The sequence below is a fragment of the Schistocerca gregaria genome, chromosome 1 (assembly GCF_023897955.1).
Source record: "Schistocerca gregaria isolate iqSchGreg1 chromosome 1, iqSchGreg1.2, whole genome shotgun sequence".
NCBI classification, from domain to species: Eukaryota; Metazoa; Arthropoda; class Insecta; order Orthoptera; family Acrididae; genus Schistocerca; species Schistocerca gregaria.
Window position 1 is genome coordinate 1,092,672,332 of NC_064920.1, and position 18,981 is coordinate 1,092,691,312.

Genomic DNA, 18,981 nt, shown 5'->3' on the forward strand with positions numbered 1-18,981 from the left:
CTGTCTCACACATCTTGCTCACCAGCTGGTAGAGTTTTGTCATGACTGGCTCTCCCAAGGCCGTCAGTAGTTCTAATGGAATGTTGTCTACTCCGGGGGCCTTGTTTCGATTCAGGTCTTTCAGTGCTCTGTCAAACTCTTCACGCAGTATCGTATCTCCCATTTCGTCTTCATCTACATCCTCTTCTATTTCCATAATATTGTCCTCAAGTACATCGCCCTTGTATAAACCTTCTATATACTCCTTCCACCTTTCTGCCTTCCCTTCTTTGCTTAGAACTGGGCTGCCATCTGAGCTCTTGATATTCATACACGTAGTTCTCTTCTCTCCAAAGGTCTCTTTAATTTTCCTGTAGGCAGTATCTACCTTACCCCTAGTGAGATAAGCCTCTACATCCTTACATTTGTCCTCTAGCCATCCCTATTTAGCCATTTTGCACTTCCTGTCGATCTCGTTTTTGAGACGTTTGTATTCCTTTTTGCCTGCTTCATTTACTGCATTTTTATATTTTCTCCTTTCATCAATTAAATTCAATATTTCTTCTGTTACCCAAGGATTTCTAGCAGCCCTCGTCTTTGTACCTACTTTATCCTCTGCTGCCTTCACTACTACATCCCTCAGAGCTACCCATTCTTCTTCTACTGTATTTCTTTCCCCTATTCCTGTCAATTGTTCCCTTATGCTCTCTCTGAAACTCTGTACAACCTCTGGTTCTTTCAGTTTATCCAGGTCCCATCTCCTTAATTTCCCACATTTTTGCAGTTTCTTCAGTTTTAATCTACAGGTCATAACCAATAGATTGTGGTCAGAGTCCACATCTGCCCCTGGAAATGTCTTACAACTTAAAACCTGGTTCCTAAATCTCTGTTTTACCATTATATAATCTATCTGATACCTTTTAGTATCTCCAGGGTTCTTCCACGTATACAACCTTCTTTCATGATTCTTAAACCAAGTGTTAGCTATGATTAAGTTGTGCTCTGTGCAAAATTCTACTAGGCGGCTTCCTCTTTCATTTCTTAGCCCCAATCCATATTCACCTACTATGTTTCCTTCTCTCCCTTTTCCTACACTCGAATTCCAGTCACCCATTACTATTAAATTTTCGTCTCCCTTCACTATCTGAATAATTTCTTTTATTTCATCGTACATTTCTTCAATTTCTTCAATTTCTTCATCATCTGCAGAGCTAGTTGGCATATAAACTTGTACTACTGTAGTAGGTGTGGGCTTCGTATCTATCTTGGCCACAATAATGCGTTCACTATGCTGTTTCTAGTAGCTTACCCGCATTCCTATTTTCCTATTCATTATTAAACCTACTCCTGCATTACCCCTATTTGATTTTGTGTTTATAACCCTGTAGTCACCTGACCAGAAGTCTTGCTCCTCCTGCCACCGAACTTCACTAATTCCCACTATATCTAACTTTAACCTATCCATTTCCATTTTTAAATTTTCTAACCTACCTGCCCGATTAAGGGATCTGACATTCCACGCTCCGATCCGAAGAACGCCAGTTTTCTTTCTCCTGATAACGACATCCTCTTGAGTAGTCCCCGCCCGGAGATCCGAATGGGGGACTATTTTACCTCCGGAATATTTTACCCAAGAGGATGCCATCATCATTTAATCATACAGTAAAGCTGCATGTCCTCGGGAAAAATTACGGCCGTAGTTTCCCCTTGCTTTCAGCCGATTGGTTCCATAGCACTATTAATTGAAGGCGTCAGCTGCGAAACATTTTTTTATGGAAGATAAAGGCTGTGCTGGTACTACTTTTCCTCCACCCAGCTGCATTTATTGTTTTAATTTGTTTCTATCGATTTCGAAGCAACTACAACATTATCTTCACGGATTAAATCTCTGTTATTGATGTGCTACATCCTGTAAAACTACCCCAGCATCATCTAATGTGGTAGCCATAAGGCCTTCAAGTTCATCTACGGGGCATCTCGTAAAAGGTATTTTACGACACTGACTGGTTGTCTGTTCAAGGATGAGCATAAATCAAGGGAATACCAATTCCCAGTAGCACCATGTACAAGGCACTCATGGTGACAAAAGCTTTACTTTCTTCTTTTTCTTCTTCTTCTGACTTTCCCGCTAGAGGTTAGCCGCTTTTTTCTTCCAGTAGTCTGGTCACACCTCCTCATCCAATGCTCTGTTAGTATACAGTTCCCGTGATAAAGGTTGTTTTCCCCTTTTAGTTCTTCTTGCGGCCACACCTACTTCGGCCACTTGTCATTGCTCCTTCTCTTAACAAGCCAAAACCACTGAAGACTTATTCTCTGCTCTGGTTGTTGTTTACTGTGTCAGTCTAATTTTTCCCATATTTTTGACTATTTGATCTTATGTTCACAGATCATGTTTATTTCTTTTTCCGCGGTGGCCCTCCATCGCTTACCATATAACCACCTACGGCACCCTTTTCGTGGTCTTCGTCTTCTTTTTCTTCCAAGAGGTTACCACGCAAGTGCTCTCTTTCGTCATCTGTTGTCTTCGAATCTTGTGACACGCTCCAAGGTACCTTTATTCTATTCTGTCCATAATACTGCAGGAGTATGTATATTTCCGCATTTCTTACTTGGTCACGTTGGGAAGTTCTACACGCACTTCTCAAGTGGTCCGTTTCTAAAGCTCTAAGTCTCTTTTTATTTCTGCGTGTGAATTCCCAACACTAACTTTTATAACTTGTGATATTGGATACATGATGGATTTGTATCATCTCATTTTAAATTGTCCGTGGCCACATTTCAGTAGCGTATGTAACTATCGTCTTAATAACACGGAACATCCCTGTTTTCGTCTGGTGACTAACTCTATTGTTCCAGATCAATCCATGTCGTGACTGCGTTGCTCGTTTACCCCTGGGTACTCTGGGATCTAGTAGAATCTTAATACTAATGTTCACATTTTTTAGTTTTACCATTTTACAGAACTACATCCATTACTTTTGCACCCAGTTTCATGTACTCTTTTCGAAATTAATTTTTAGTCGTCATTTTGTGTATTGTTTTACAGTTTACCCAATATGTGTCCCATTGTTGTCTGCTGTTCGCGCAAATATTCAATAGAGCCTTTCTCATAAATAAAATATCGTTAAAGTCTCTCATTTTGAAACAGCTTCCACTAAGATATCGCCCCAGGCGTGCACGAATAAAGATAAGTTACGTTTTATAGTCTCATTTCTCTCCATTATTTTGCAGTGCTGAGGTACCCAGCACAAACCGCGAGGACGTATCTGGCGGAAGCAGCGGCGCAGCGACTCCAGCAGGCGCCAGCGGCATCAGCAGCGAAGCTGATATTGGCAGCAGTCAACATGTCTTCAGCAGCAGCCAGGAAAGCGATAGCAGCAGTCAGACTGGCAGTAGCATCAGTCAGGCAGTCAGCAGCAGCAGTCAGGCAGTCAGTAGCAGCAGTCAGACCACTAACAGCAGCAGTCAGACAGCACTTAGCAGCAGTCAGACCGCTAGCAGCAGTCAGGCTGCTAGCAGCAGTGTTTCTGAGGTCGCAGCAGCACCCACAGCGGCCTCTGAGCCGCCTGCTACCACCACGTCCGCCCCTGCAGCTACTCCAGCCACCAGTGGGGCACCCAGCAGCAGCAGCATCACAACCACAACCGTCACCACCACTATCACCACCAATGCTGCCACCACACCCCCACCACCACCGCCGCCTATCACCTTCTCTGGCGACAACCCTGCCATCAGGGAAGAGTCGAGTGGTAGCCCTACAGCACTAGAAGGGTCCAGTGGCAGCTCTGTGGCCCTGGAAGGGCTCAGCACCGCCGAGCCACGCCCCCCTCTGCCGCCTCCCAGACCACCGCACCGCATCCCGTCTCGTCTCGAGGAGAAGCTTGAGTCACTCTCCTGTGACATTCCTCCACTGCCCTCTGAATCGCGCCTCTGGAGGGGGAACGAGACACACGAGCTCCTGCTGCCCATCATTGTAAGTACTGACACTTATTACTCTACGCATGATGGTGATTCCTTTTTGTTCCTGATTGATAACATGTGCATACAGTTGTGCTAAATTATATTTTCCTATAAAAGAAGAGCAGGATAAGAGTCCCATCTTCAGCTGCATAAAATGACAATACAACTAATAGGGGTATATAGTGATTAACCCTTACAAAGCATGTAAGCTGAATACTCATTTCATATATTGTAATTTTTCTGCGTACATCCCATGTACCAAAAATCACTATATTACACACTGTTAGCTGTATGGACATTATTTGCACCTGAAGATGGTGGTGTTGTCTTGAAACCTGGTTGTGGTGTCCTTTTACTGGAAAGCAATAAATACAACTGTAAATACATATTATCAGTCATGAATAATCTTTACAATAGTTGTCTATGTCCTACCGAGAGAGATATGTCTTTTTTTCTGTAATTACCGTCACTAGTTCATCTCAGAGTAGAACACGCAACGTCCTAAATTATTTATTTAAAATATTTCATTTTATACTGATGAGCCAAAATAATTATGATCACTATCTGCTGCGAGACTGAAAAGCACCCGTTGGATTTTAGACCGCTGATGTGGTAAGGAAAGCGTATAAGGAGTGCATAGACAAATGGGGAACCGTTGTATCGACTGTACAGGCTGCAAATGGGGTAATCGGCTGAAATATCAGACTATGACAAAGCACAAAAGTACGCAATGGAAAATCCAGGATGGACTGTAACAATATTATGAACAGGATAGTTGCTACTCACAATAGCGGAAATACGGAGTTGCAGAGAATCACTACAGAAAGACCGTCAGAAAGTGAGCTGCCGTCATGTGTGTGTGTGTGTGTGTGTGAGTATATGACTATAGACCGATTGTTATGGCCTGGACCCTGGGAGCAAGCATCTCGGAAAGGGCTGTTAGCATGCAACAGGCGGAAGCATCTATGGCAAGTATTTGAAAGACAGTGAAATCACGATCAGGCGACATGGTGTTGGAGGTGCAACTTCCATCACAGAACGCGGAAGTCGGAGGATTTCCTGCTCTGTAAAACAGGATAGGCGGCAAAATGACGATAGCATACAGTACTGCTGCAGATGCAACCCCCCCCCCCCCCCCCCAGTACACCTCCTGCAGTATGCCGATGACACCGCATTCCTTGCCCTCGCTCCTACCCTCCAGCAGTCCCAACGCCTTCTCCAGAATCACCTTCACCTTTTTGCCGCATGGTGTAACCAGTGGCTCCTGAAAATCAATCCTTCCAAGACCCAGGCAATCATCGTAGGTCATACCACTCGCTCCTTCCGGATCCTGGCTTTCTCCCTTACCATCTGCGCCTGTCCTGTCCACCTCTTCCCGACCCTGACCAACCTCGGCCTCTCCATTGACCATCACCTCATCTGGATCCCTCATCTCTGCTCCATCCAATCCGAAGCCCACAACCGCCTCTGACTCCTCAAACTCCTCCCTGGCCGGACATGGGGGTTGCACCCCTCTACCATCCTGCAGACCTACAAATCCTTAATCCATCCCATTCTCTGTTGTGCCAGTCCCACCTAGATATCCATCCACCTGACATTCTGCAAGTCCCTCCAGATCCACAAGCGCCATGCACTCCGCCTCGCATTCCATATACGCCTCCTGTCCCCCACGTGGATTCTCTACGACCTCATTCCTTTCCCCCATCTGCTCCTATTCCTCGAACATCTCTGCACACTCTACTCTGCGTCGATCCCCCTCACCCCCTGGTTGCTCCTTTCCTCTCCAATCCCCGCCCTCTACCACGCCTTTACTGTTGTCCTCCTCCCCCCTACTCTCTTTTCCCAAGGTGGCTTCCGTCAACTCCCCCTCCCGAATGGTGCCCTCTCTCCCTCCATTTATCCCTACCATCAACCCTGATCCTCACCCCCCTCCTTTAATGTACTTTCCCCAGGCTCCCTCTTCCCCCCTTTCCATCCTGTTTTCTTCCCACCTAACCTCTCTCTGCCCCCCCCCCCAGAGTCCTATGGAACACCCATTCTCAGACTTTCCACACACCCTGTCGCATCTGCCCAACACCTGCTCCCCCTCTTATGGGCCCTCGTCCTCCATCGGCTCCTTCCCTCCCCCCCTCCCGCCACTTCGTTTGTTCCTCTCCTTCCCCACCACTTTCCTTTCCCGTCATCTGTCCAGGTTCCTCCCCATCTGCCCCTGGCTGTTGTGAAAATATTTTAGTGCAGTGTTCAAGTGAATGTTCAGTTTTGTTCGTCTTTCCAAAATGTTGCGAACAGAAACCATGCTGTCGCTGGGTGTAAATTTTATAACTCTTGCGAACAGAAACCAGAATGTCGCCGTGCTTCATATCTATTTTATAGCATCATCAACCCTTTGTTTTATGTTTTAAGTTCCACGATTTTCTGCCATTTTACCATTTAAGTCACTGTTTTTATCGCCTCTTTTTATTATTTATTATCTTCATCTTTTTAAAACAAATTCTGTAGGCTGATGAGCAGCATACTAAGCTGCTGCCAGCCCGCCCCCTACGGAGGGAATCGAAATTCAATAAAGGAAAAAAAAGCATGAGCAACATGATATGCACTTTCCTTGACATCTAACAATTTTGTATGGAGTCTAATGATGCACGCATCCTTAGGGTTGTCCCGACTTTCCAGTGGAAGAATATTTTTGTAAATGTAACAAATTTTGTTTCAAATGTGAATCTACTTAAGTTTGTGACTCAGATATAACAACAATACTGGAGCTAGTTTCTTCTTCTTTGGGAAACAGGTATCTTACCTTTGACGTTTTACTACAGCATCTGTTTGGTTTCTCCGTCGGCTATAGTTATGGTGACTTACCTGGTACGCTAAATTTTGGTATTGGTTTCAGTAGAAGTTTTCTACGTCCCACATCCAGTGATTTGACAGGAAGAGTACTGAACAACACCTCCCGTTGTCGAGTAGATATACGATGTCTTTCTGCAGAAGGTCTGGTCTTTTTTTTCCCTTAAAACGAAACGATATTCCTCAATAAATATCTCTAGATTACAAGAGAATCGTGGATAAACTGGTCTGAAATGTACCGTTTCGCACCTCCCAGGGTTTCAAAGAAACTAAAGAAAGACAAATATTCTGTCTTTTTTAATTATTGTCTCTTCTTTCGGCAGTACATGCGTTTCAGAGCATGTGTTCGCCATTCGGATCTCCGGGAGGGGACTGCCAAGAGGGAGGTTACCATGAGAAAAAGATTGAATAATGAACGAAAGGATAATGTTCTACGAGTTGGAGCGTGGCATGTCAGAAGCTTGAACGTGGTAGAGAAACTAGAAAATCTGAAAAGGGAAATGCAAAGGCTCAATCTAGATATAGTAGGGGTCAGTGAAGTGAAGTGGAAGGAAGACAAGGATTTCTGGTCAGATGAGTATCGGGTAATATCAACAGCAGCAGAAAATGGTATAACAAGTGTAGGATGCCTTATGAATAGGAAGGTAGGGCAGAGGGTGTGTTACTGTGAACAGTTCAGTGACCGGGTTGTTCTAATCAGAATCGACATCGACAACGATAGTTCAGGTAAACATGCCGACGTAGCAAGCTGAAGATGAACAGATAGAGAAAGTGTATGAGGATATTGAAAGGGTAATGCAGTGTGTAAAGGGGGACGAAAATCTAATAGTCATGGGCGACTGGAATGCAGTTGTAGGGGAAGGAGTAGAAGAAAAGGTTACAGGAGAATATGGGCTTGGGGCAAGGAATGAAAGAGGAGAAAGACTAATTGAGTTCTGTAACAAGTTTCAGCTAGTAATAGCAAATACCCTGTTCAAGAATCACAAGAGGAGGAGGTATACTTACATCATGGTCAGACAGAGATTCCGAAATCAGATACTGGATTGTAAGGCGTACCCAGGAGCAGATATAGACTCAGATCACAATATAGTAGTGATGAAGAGTAGGCTGAAGTTCAAGACATTAGTCAGGAAGAATCAATACGCAAAGAAGTGGGATACGGAAGTTCTAAGGAATGACGAGATACGTTTGAAGTTCTTTAACGCTATAGATACAGCAATAAGGAATAGCGCAGTAGGCAGCACAGTTGAAGAGGAATGGACATCTCTAAAAAAGGCCATCACAGAAGTTGGGAAGGAAAACATAGGTAAAAAGAAGGTAGCTGCGAAGAAACCATGGGTAACAGAAGAAATACTTCAGTTGATTGATGAAAGGAGGAAGTACAAACATGTTCCTGGAAAATCAGGACTACAGAAATACAAGTCACTGAGGAATGAAATAAATAGGAAGTGCAGGGAAGCTAAGACGAAATGGCTGCAGGAAAAAATGTTAAGACATCGAAAAAGATATGATTGTCGGAAGGACAGACTCAGCATACAGGAAAGTCAAAACAACCTTTGGTGACATTAAAAGCAACGGTGGTAACATAAAGAGTGCAACGGGAATTCCACTGTTAAATTCAGAGGAGAGAGCAGATAGGTGGAAAGAATACATTGAAAGCCTCTATGAGGGTGAAGGTTTGTCTGATGTGATAGAAGAAGAAACAGGAGTCGATTTAGAAGAGATAGGGGATCCAGTATTAGAATCGGAATTTAAAAGATTTTTGGAGGACTTACGGTCAAATAAGGCAGAAGGGATAGATAACATCCCATCAGAATTTCTAAAATCATTAGCGGAAGTGGCAACAAAACGACTATTCACGTTGGTGTGTAGAATATATGAGTCTGGCGACATACCATCTGACTTTCGGAAAAGCATCATCCACACAATTCCGAAGACGGCAAGAGCTGACAAGTGCGAGAATTATCGCACAATCAGTTTAACAGCTCATGCATCGAAGCTGCTTACAAGAATAATATACAGAAGAATGGAAAAGAAAATTGAGAATGCGCTAGGTGACGATCAGTTTGGCTTTAGGAAAAGTAAAGGCACGATAGAGGCAATTCTGACGTTACGGCTAATAATGGAAGCAAGGCTAAAGAAAAATCAAGACATGTTCATAGGATTTGTCGACCTGGAAAAAGCGTTCGACAATATAAAATGGTGCAAGCTGTTCGAACTCTGAAAAAAGTAGGGGTAAGCTATAGGCAGAGACGGGTCATATACAATATGTACAACAACCAAGAGGGAATAATAAGAGTGGACGATCAAGAACGAAGTGCTCGTATTAAGAAGGGTGTAAGACAAAGCTGTAGCCTTTCGCTCCTACTCTTCAATCTGTACATCGAGGAAGCAATGATGGAAATAACAGAATGGTTCAGGAGTGTAATTAAAATACAAGGTGAAAGGATATCAATGATACGATTCGCTGATGACTTTGCTATCCTGAGTGAAAGTGAAGAAGAATTAAATGATCTGCTGAACGGAATGAACAGTCTAATGAGTACACAGTATGGTTTGAGAGTAAATCGGAGAAAGACGAAGTTAATGAGAAGTAGTAGAAATGAGAACCGCGAGAAACTTAACATCACGATTGATGGTCACGAAGTCAATGAAGTTAAGGAATTCTGCTACGTAGGCAGTAAAATAACCAATGACGGACGGAGCACGGAGGACATCAAAAGCAGACTCGCTATGGCAAAAAAAAGGCATTTCTGGCCAAGAGAAGTCTACTAATATCAAATACCGGCCTTAATTTGAGGAAGAAATTTTTGAGGATGTACGTTTGGAGTACAGCATTGTATGGTAGTGAAACATGGACTGTGGGAAAACTGGAACAGAAGAGAATCGAAGCATTTGAGATGTGGTGCTATAGACGAATATTGAAAATTAGGTGGACTGATAAAATAAGGAATGAGGAGATTCTACGCAGAATCGGAGAGGAAAGGAATATGTGGAAAACACTGATAAGGAGAAGGGACAGGATGATAGGACATCTGCTAAGACATGAGGGAATGACTTCCATGGTACTAGAGGGAGCTGTAGAGGGCAAAAACTGTAGAGGAAGACAGAGATTGGAATACGTCAAGCAAATAATTGAGGACATAGGTTGCAAGTGCTGCTCTGAGATATGAAGAGGTTAGCGCAGGAAAGGAATTCGTGGCGGGCCGCATCAAACCAGTGAGTAGACTGATGACAAAAACAAAAAGAAGAAAAAAAAACAAAACAAAAGCAGGAGGTAGAGGAGATGGGAGAGTACAGAGCCCTGGGACACACCTGCAGAGGGGTAGAAGGTGTGGGTGTCGGTATTATGGATGGTAACGTAGGAGGGGCAGTGGGAGAGGAAGGAGGCCAGCAGATGGATGTAGTTGACAGGAAGGGCGTAGGTTTGGTGTTTAAACAGGAGACCAGGATGCCAGACATGATCGAGGTCGAGGGAGACAAAAATGGCGGAGCGATGGGAGATAAACTGGAGGGAGAGGAGATGAGTAAGGGGTAGGAGTTAGTCATCGGCAGAGAAGGAAGGTCGAAAGCCACTTTGGGTGTTGGGGAGGAGGTGATTTCGGCGGAGGAGGTGATGGATGCACCGGATAAGAATGAATTCCAAGAGCTTGCTGAACACTGAGGTGAGACATATAGGACGATAGGAAGAGGCTTCAGATGGAGGCTTGTTGGGTTTGGGGAACATCAGGATACGGTCGGTGTAGGAGCTGGTGGCGAGTATGACGTTGTAGAGGGTGGCAAGGATTGCAAGGAAGGAGGGAGGGCAGTGTTTGAGGTGGTGCTAGGTAACGCGGTCGTGGCCGGGAGCAGTGTTGCGTTTAGTGTGGAAATGGTTCAAATGGCTCTGAGCACTATGGGACTCAACTGCTGTGGTTATCAGTCCCCTAGAACTTAGAACTACTTAAACCTAACTAACCTAAGGACATCACACACATCCATGCCCGAGGCAGGATTCGAACCTGCGACCGTAGCAGTCTCACGGTTCCGGACTGCGTTTAGTGTGGAGTGTAAGGCTGATGTCCTGTGTAGTGCTGGGAGTGTTAAGTTCAGATGGTGGTGTGAGGCCCAAGTACTGGAAGCTAGGAGCAAGGGGAGGAACAGAGGTATTCGTAGGGTCGATGACGTCAGGGAAGAGGGAATAATCAAATTGGGGATCATCTGGGATGGAAAAAAATCAATTAGGTGAGAAGCAAAGTGGTTGGCCTTACTGAGGTTGTCAGGAAAGTGGCGGTCATCAAGGAGGAATGGGTAGGGGGGGGGGGGGCGGTTCCCAGTAAGGCGGTGGAAAGCAGACCAATACTTGGAAGAGTTTATTGGGAGCGTGGTGTTGAGTTACGTACATGTCTGGCGCCATGCACGGCGTTTCTTCGCAGTAAGCAGGTTGCGGATGTGTCGTTATAATTGCTGGTGGCGGGTAAGTGTGTGTCTCGGTCACGAGTGCGGAGAAAAGAGCTGTAGAGGCGGTGGGATTCTCGAAGGAGCAGGATGGCCTGTGGGGGCAGGGCTTGCTCATGCATGAAATATATGCTTATATTATCTTGATTTCGTGGTAGAAGCTGAAGTTACACACATGTTGTAAAGTGTGTACTCTCGAATAAATTGTAGCTTTTGGCAATGAATCAGTGAGGTTCATTTGTTTTTACATTTACGAGGGGTGTTTAGTAAGTAATGCAAATTTAGGTTTGCAAGTGTGGAGTTTGTTATGCGACATCGTGGACTATCCCTGATTCAGCCTTTGTGGTTTCATAACTTCCGATAGGTGGCGGTGCTACACGTATCCTTCAAAATGGCGTCTGTAACGGAGGTCTTTTCCAAGCGGAGAGATGTCATTGAATTTTTTTTTGGTGAAAACTAGAACGTAGCAGATATTCATAGGCCCTTGCAGAATGTGTACGGTAACCTGGATATGAACAAAAGCACGGTAAGTCGCTGGGCGGGGCTCGGTCGTAATCGCAACAAGGTCGCGCAAATCTGTCCGATCTTTCTCTTAGCGGACGGGCCGCACACAGCTGTGACTCCTGCAAAGTTGCAACGTGAAGACATTCTCATTCGCTATGACAGATGGATCACAATCAAACACCTTGCTGCTCAACTGGATGCTTGATGTCTTCCCTGAAGGTGATGGCATCTACTAGCAGGACAACTACACGTGTCACGAGGCAAGAATCGTGATGGAGTCCTGTGAGGAACATGATTGTTCTATTTATTCATTTAAGCTGCTCTTATTAATGCCATCGAGCCCTTTCCCACATCGGACCAGTTACGCAAGAAATAACAATTTTAATGCGACAAATACACTGAAGATCCAAAGAAACCGATAAATCTGCCTAATATCATGTAGGGCCTCCGCGAACACGCGGAACTGCCGAAACTTGACATAACATGGACTTGACTGATGTGTGAAGTAGTGCTGGAGCTAACTGACACCATGAATCCAGCAGGGCTGTCCATGAATCCGGTAAGAGTACGGGGGGGGGGGGGGGGGGGGGGCGGGTGGAGATGTCTTCTGAACAGGTACCTAGACAAATCAGGGGTCCCAACTGCACACGTCCCACACCATTACAGACTCTTCACCGGCTCGAAGAGTTTCCTGCTGACATGGAAGATTCATGGATTCATTATGTTGTCTCCACACCCGTAAAAATCCATCCGCTCGATAAAATTTGAAACGAGGCTCGTCCGACCAGGCATCATGTTTCCAGTCATCAATACTCCAGTGTCACTGTTGACGCGCCCACGTGAGGGGTAAAGCTTTGGGTCGTGCAGTCATCGAGGGTATACGAGTCAGCATTCGGCTCCGAAGGCCGACTTCGTTGAATGGTTCGCACGCTGACACTTGTTGATGGCCCAGCATTGAAATCTGCAGCAATTAGTGGAAGGGTTGCACTTCTGTCAGACTGAACTATTGACTCCAGTTCTTGCAGTATCTTTTTCCGGCCGCAGCGATGTCGGAGATTTGATGTTTTACCGGGTTCCGGATATTCACGGTAGACTCGTGAAATAGTTGTACGAGAAAGTTCCTACTTCATCGCTACCTCAGATATGCTGTGCCCCATAGCTCGTGCGCCGACTATAACACCAGGTTCAAACTCACAACATTATATCCTGCCATTGCAGCAGCAGTAAGCGATTTAACGACTGCACCAGAAACTTGTTGTCTTATATAAGCGCTGCCATCCGCAGCACCGTATTCTCCGTAATTACATATCTCTCTCTGTGTTTGAATACGTATGCTTGTGCCAGTTTCTTTGGCGCTTCAGTGTAGTATTTAAGTGGTCTGAGTGTCTGAAGTCACAATGTGAGTAAATAATACTGTCTATGAAGTAATAAAATTAATGGTAGCCGTACTTATAATACTGCAGCTGCTGCCACTAATACTGTTAAAGTAATAATAATAATAATAATAATAATAATAATAATAATAATAATAATAATAATAATAGTAATAATAATAATAGTTTTATAAAAACGAGCTTTTACGTCTCCAAATACAGGGTGATTCTTATTAAGGTTTAAAAACCTCCGAAGCGACACTAATGATACTGAGACAACCAATTTAATGTAGGACACATGGGGTCGGAATAGTCGGGAACATGTGACGTCATCAGATGGTGTACCTCGCAGCGGTTGAGTATATCGGTCTGCCGGTTTGTCGCAAGTGGGCGTCCCAACGCAAGGCAAGTATTCACGTCGGCGTGGCTGTGCGCCGACGTGCGCAGCATTAGCTCGTGATGCTCAGAGTTCTAGTCTTGCTCCTTGCAGGCAGCATTGTTTTCGTTACGTTAGACAGCTATGCGTTTACTGGTCTCACTTCCTATGCTGCTTCATTGAAAAGTACAGTACAACAAAAACCTACCTGACTATGTCACAAGTAAATCAGCATCAGTTTCCGAATTCCGTCGTTACCAGTAAATGACCTACGTATTCTATACTAAATGATGCCTGTAAACAGAAAAGGAAGAGACAGAAGGGAAGAAACTCAAAATAAGAACAGCTTTTATTCGGTTACAGAGAGGACAATAATTTTATACCTGCTACGCTTACAAAAGTACACATTTATAAAACTTGTTGGAATTTGGCACCGTTTGCTCGAGTGCTATTGCATCGCTCGACTATCCCTACACGCCCAAGCCCAACCTCTGCAGTTGCGGTGGGGTACATTATCTCGTGACATGTTCGACATTTGTCGTCCATTTAAACAAAATAAGGACAGATTTTACTCGGTTACAGCGAGGGCAATAATTTTATAACTTCCAAGCTTCGAAAGAACACATTTACAAAAGTTCTTGGCAATTGGCACTGTTTGCTCAAAAAGCAAATATTAAATCGCTCAATTATCCCTTCACGCCCAAGCCCAACCACTGCAGTTGTGGCGAGGTACGTGATCTGGTGACGTCACATGTTCGACATTTCTCATCCACTTTTGGGGTATTTCCCAACATTTGCTACCCAGTGTGTCTTATATTAAACGCTTGCCTCAGCGTCTTCCACGTCGCTTCAAGGGACCTATAAACATTAATAAGGAACACACTGTAGATGTTTTCTGATATAACAAGTTCTGGGACAGAAATGATGATCTGGTTGGAAAGAAGGATGTGCAAGGGGTAGTGAATGCATACAGAGACAACGGCAATCATTATTACGTAATTGAAGGTAGATTGGGGAGAAAGGAAACGAGAGGAACTAGTGGCATCAGTTAAATCTGCAGTTTATTTAGAATCAGGGGCGCCGATTGAAAATGAGTGGCAGATCGCGACTCGCAGCCGGAAACTTCTGCATAGTATGCAGCCATGTTAACCACTGTGCCATCTGGACATAGTGTTTATCGAAAATGCGCGGGCTATTTCGACGCGCTCTCCAGCAGACCCACACTCCCACGCAGCGCCACCTATCCGCAGTCCCTTTCCATGTTCTCCATGCTCGCTAACTTTAGTTTCCCACTGGAAGTCGAACGTAAATGTGCTTCCGAGTGCTACGCATTCTTATAAATGGTAATCTTTATTGTTGCTTTCGTATATACACTGAAGCACCAAAGAAACTGGCGTAAACATGCGTGTTCACATACAGAGATATGTGAAGAGTCAGAATACAGCGCTGCTGTCGGCAAAGCCTATATAACACAACAAGTGTCTGGCGCGGTTAGTAGATCAGTTACTGCGCTAAATGGCAGGTTGATCAAGTTGTGAGTGAGTTTGAACGTGGTGTTATAGTCGGCGCACGCGCGCTGGGACACAGCATCTTCGAGGTAGCGATTAAGTGGGGATTTTCCCGTACGAAGATTTCACGAGTGTACCGTGAGTATCAGGAATCTGGTAAAACATCAAATCTCGGGCACTAATGCGGTCGGAAAAAGATCCCGCAAGAACGGGACCAACGACGACTGAAAAGAATCGTTCAGTGTGAGAGAAGTGCAACCCTTCCGAAAACTGCTGCCGATTTCAATGCTGGGCCATCAACAAGTGTCAGCGTGACAACTATTCAACAAAACATAGTTGATATGGGCTTTCGGAGCCGAAGACCCACTCGTGTATCCTTCATGTCTGCACGACACAAAGCCTTATGTCTCGCCTGGGCCCGTCAACACCGACATTGCACTGTTGATTACTGGAAACATGTCGCCTGGTACACGAGCCTCGTTTCAAATTGTATCGAGTGGATGGACGTGTGCGGCTAAGGAGACAACCTCATGAATCCATGGACCTTGCATGTCAGCATGGGACTGTAAAGCGGGTGGAGGCTCTGTAATGGTGTGGGGTGTGTGCAGCTGAACTGATATGGGACCTCTGATACGTCTAGCTACGACTGTAACAGTTGACATGTACGTAGGCATCCTTTCTGATCACCTGCGTCCATTTGTCCATTCCGGCGGACTTGAGCAATTTCAGCAGGTCTATGTGAGACTCCACACGTCCAGAATTGCTACAAAGTGGTTTCAGGAACACTCTTCTGAGTTCAAACTCTTCCGCTGCCAACCAAACTCCCCAGCCACAACGTCAGTGAGCATATCTGGGTTCCTTGCAACGTGCTGTTCAGGAGATATACACACCCCCTCGTAATCTTATGGATTTATGGACAGCCCTGCAGAATCCATGGTGTCAGTTCCCTCCAGCACTTCTTCAGACATTATTCGAGTTCATGCCATGTCGTGTTGCAGCACTTCTGCGTGTTCGCGGGACAATACACGATGTTAGGCAGGCTTACCAATTTTTTTGCCTATTCACTGTATGTCATTAAATGTCTTCTGATGCTGGAAGTTGTATTCGGTTCTGTAAATTAATCTGAGACGTTACTGCAGAGTCGGGTTCCGACTACCGAGAAGGATTTCGAGAAAGTAACTGAACGATGTAGTGAGACAGAAAAGATTTTTCACTGATGGAAGCGGATGTTTCTGCCATGTTGTTCAGGAAAAAGGGTTAAGGTCGAAGAGAGATATGAGGGATGAGACAGTAGAGAAGACAGAGAGTATGTAAATCTCTGCGCTTGTCTACACGCAGCCTGGATAGCTGTGCATGTGATGGTGAAATCTAATCAAAGCGTCGATCGTCACAGATATAACGAGCACAGGCATTCATAACCAGTTCCAGGCGCCGTGATCTTTTCTGAGTAAGACCTAGCAGGATAGCATAGCTGTAATCAATAAAGGGAAGTATAAGTGTTTGTACAAGTTTCATTTCCAGGTGATGAAAGAATTGCTTTATATATTTTTGGAGGGCATGGAGAGATGCTGACGGTTTCTTGCACATTGCAGTTGTGTCCTCAGTAGAATTTAAATTTTCATCTCCTATTAAACATAGGGCAACGGCCTTGCCGCAGTGGATACACCGGTTCCCGTGAGAACAACGAAGTTAAGAGCTGTCGGGCGTGGTCGGCACTTGGATGGGTGACCATCCAGGCCGCCATGCACTGTTGCTATTTTTCGGGGTGAACTCAGCCTCGTGATGCCAATTGAGGAGCTACTCGACCGAATAGTAGCGGCTTCGGTCAAGAATACCATCATAACGACAGGGAGAGTGGTGTGCTGACCCCACGCCCCTCCTATCCGCATCCTCATCGGAGGATGACCCGGCGATCGGGTGGTCCCGGTAGGCCACTCGTGGCCTGACGACGGAGTGTTTTTTTTTTATTAAACATATACTCTTTGCTGAAGGAGAGAAGTCGATATTTGTCCTATTTAGGGCTAAAGATGGTAGGGATTCCCGATATTTCAGGCTGATGTGTCGAGAATGACCAACCAGTATCGCTTGGGTTTTGAATGGGATGAGCTTCAACGATATATCCTGCGCCCATTCTGAGAGTGCTAACAGATTGGTGGTGAGATTTTTCGTAGCTTTCCTCATGATTAATGGTTTTGCAACTAGATACAATTGGAGGTCATCAGCGTATATGTGGTTTTTCGAGCCGGACAAAACTGACGACACTTCATTGACATTCGTACCGAAGCCTGGTGGGTGCCTGACACTACCTCCCTCGTTATAGCTTTATGGTGCCAAACATGACGCATTGCTGGGGAGACGTCAGGTATGGGCGAAACCTTTGCACTGCACTTGGCGAGAAATGTTGGGTGCACTGTTTGGCAAGTAAAATGTCGAAGTCAACAGTATCAAATACTTAGCTGAAGTCCAAGAAGCACGTGATAGTTGCCTCTTGTGCATCCATGGCAAGCTTCAGCTCATCTGTTACCTTCATTAAGCCAGATGTTGTACTGCAGTGTTTACAGAAGTGGACTGGTCGAGTAAGTTGTTTGTAATTAGGTAGCTTCTTAGCCAGTCATGGACTATACATTGTAAGACCTTGGACGTGCAGGAACATTGCAAATATGTCGGTGATCAAAGGGTGCTGTGGCAGCGTCCTTTTTTAGGTAGGCGCTTAACTAGCCCTGTTTGCAGTGCTCAAAGAAAACACTTGTGGTTAAGGAGTGGTTGACGATATCGTAGTGGACAGCAGTGGGTCACTAGTAAACTTCATCGTGTACAGTAGATACTGATCTGGTAAGTATTACGGTTTTTTTGACGCTACTGCAAGTAGCGTGCTTTAGATAGACCTTTTCGTGGCCACCAAATATGCCTAAGCTGGATGCGATAGAACACATATCGGGTGCTATCCGGCTCCATCTCCGCGACCACCGTCAAACGTCCCGTAATTTAAGGGAAATGCGTGATCTGTGCGTAGATGGTTAATGCCACGGACCTCTCGAAGCCCAGCAAGGAGTTGACAAATCCATACCACTCACAATCGCTTTTGTGCTGTGGTTCAGAGGTATTCCAGGGTGGCTAAACAGGTGGTGGCTCCCCCCCCCCCCCCCCCTCTCTCTCTCTCTCTCTCTCTCTCTCTCTCTCTCTCTCTCTCTCTCTCTCTCTCTCTCTCTCTCTCTCTGTGTATGTGTGTGTGTGTGTGTGTGTGTGTGTGTGTGTGTGTGTGTATGCTGTAGAACATTAGGTTCCAACAACAAAAAACGTACTACCTATCATGCTTTCAGAAGGCTCGTTTGTTCGTATCCACACATTCACACATTGACTACTGTAAAGTTCGCTGTCCGAACTTCTTCACCGATTCTTTTAGTAAGCCGAAGTGGTTAAGGAGTACCATTTAGCGGCTGAGTTAGTGATATTCACTTATTTAACAACAGTGCCCACAACGTAGCTAATTTAAGTCCTTGTACTTCCGTATATAACCAGTATCTACGACTCTTTGTGTTTTAGCATAAATGCGATTAGATCTGTAGAAAAACTCCAGTTTCGGTCAACGGTCCATATTGATCCTTTACTTGCAGCTCATAACAAATCATAATGATGCGGATGCTGAAAGGATGAAACTAACCAGTTCAGCTGTTCGCTCTGTTTCTGATAATGAATAGCTAGGCCCATTAGTTTTTGATGGAATAAGCGTCTGGTAATTTGAAAGAATGTATCCACATACTTGTGTGTGTTGTTTGGGGAAGGAGACCAGACAGCGAGGTCAAAGGTTTCATCGGTTTAGGGAAGGTAGGGGAAGGAAGTCGGCCGTGCCCTTTGAAAGGAACCATCCCAGCATTTGCCTGGAGCGATTTAGGGAAATCACGGAAAACCTAAATCAGGATGGCCAGACGCGGGATTGAACCGTCGTCCTCCCGAATGCGAGTCCAGTGTGTAACCAATGCGCCACCTCGCTCGGTGTATCCAC

General features: G+C 45.1%; 1 protein-coding gene across 3 annotated transcripts in view; it reads left to right on the plus strand.

The window, feature by feature from the left end:
- The window catches only part of LOC126282112 (atrophin-1-like), an 829,584-nt gene that overhangs the window by 313,829 nt on the left and 496,774 nt on the right, over positions 1-18,981 (plus strand). For all 3 annotated transcript variants that reach the window (XM_049981594.1, XM_049981578.1, XM_049981586.1), the window contains exon 4: positions 3,211-3,952. In XM_049981594.1, the coding sequence (XP_049837551.1) occupies positions 3,211-3,952 (742 nt within the window). The remainder of the gene's footprint in view (positions 1-3,210; positions 3,953-18,981) is intronic.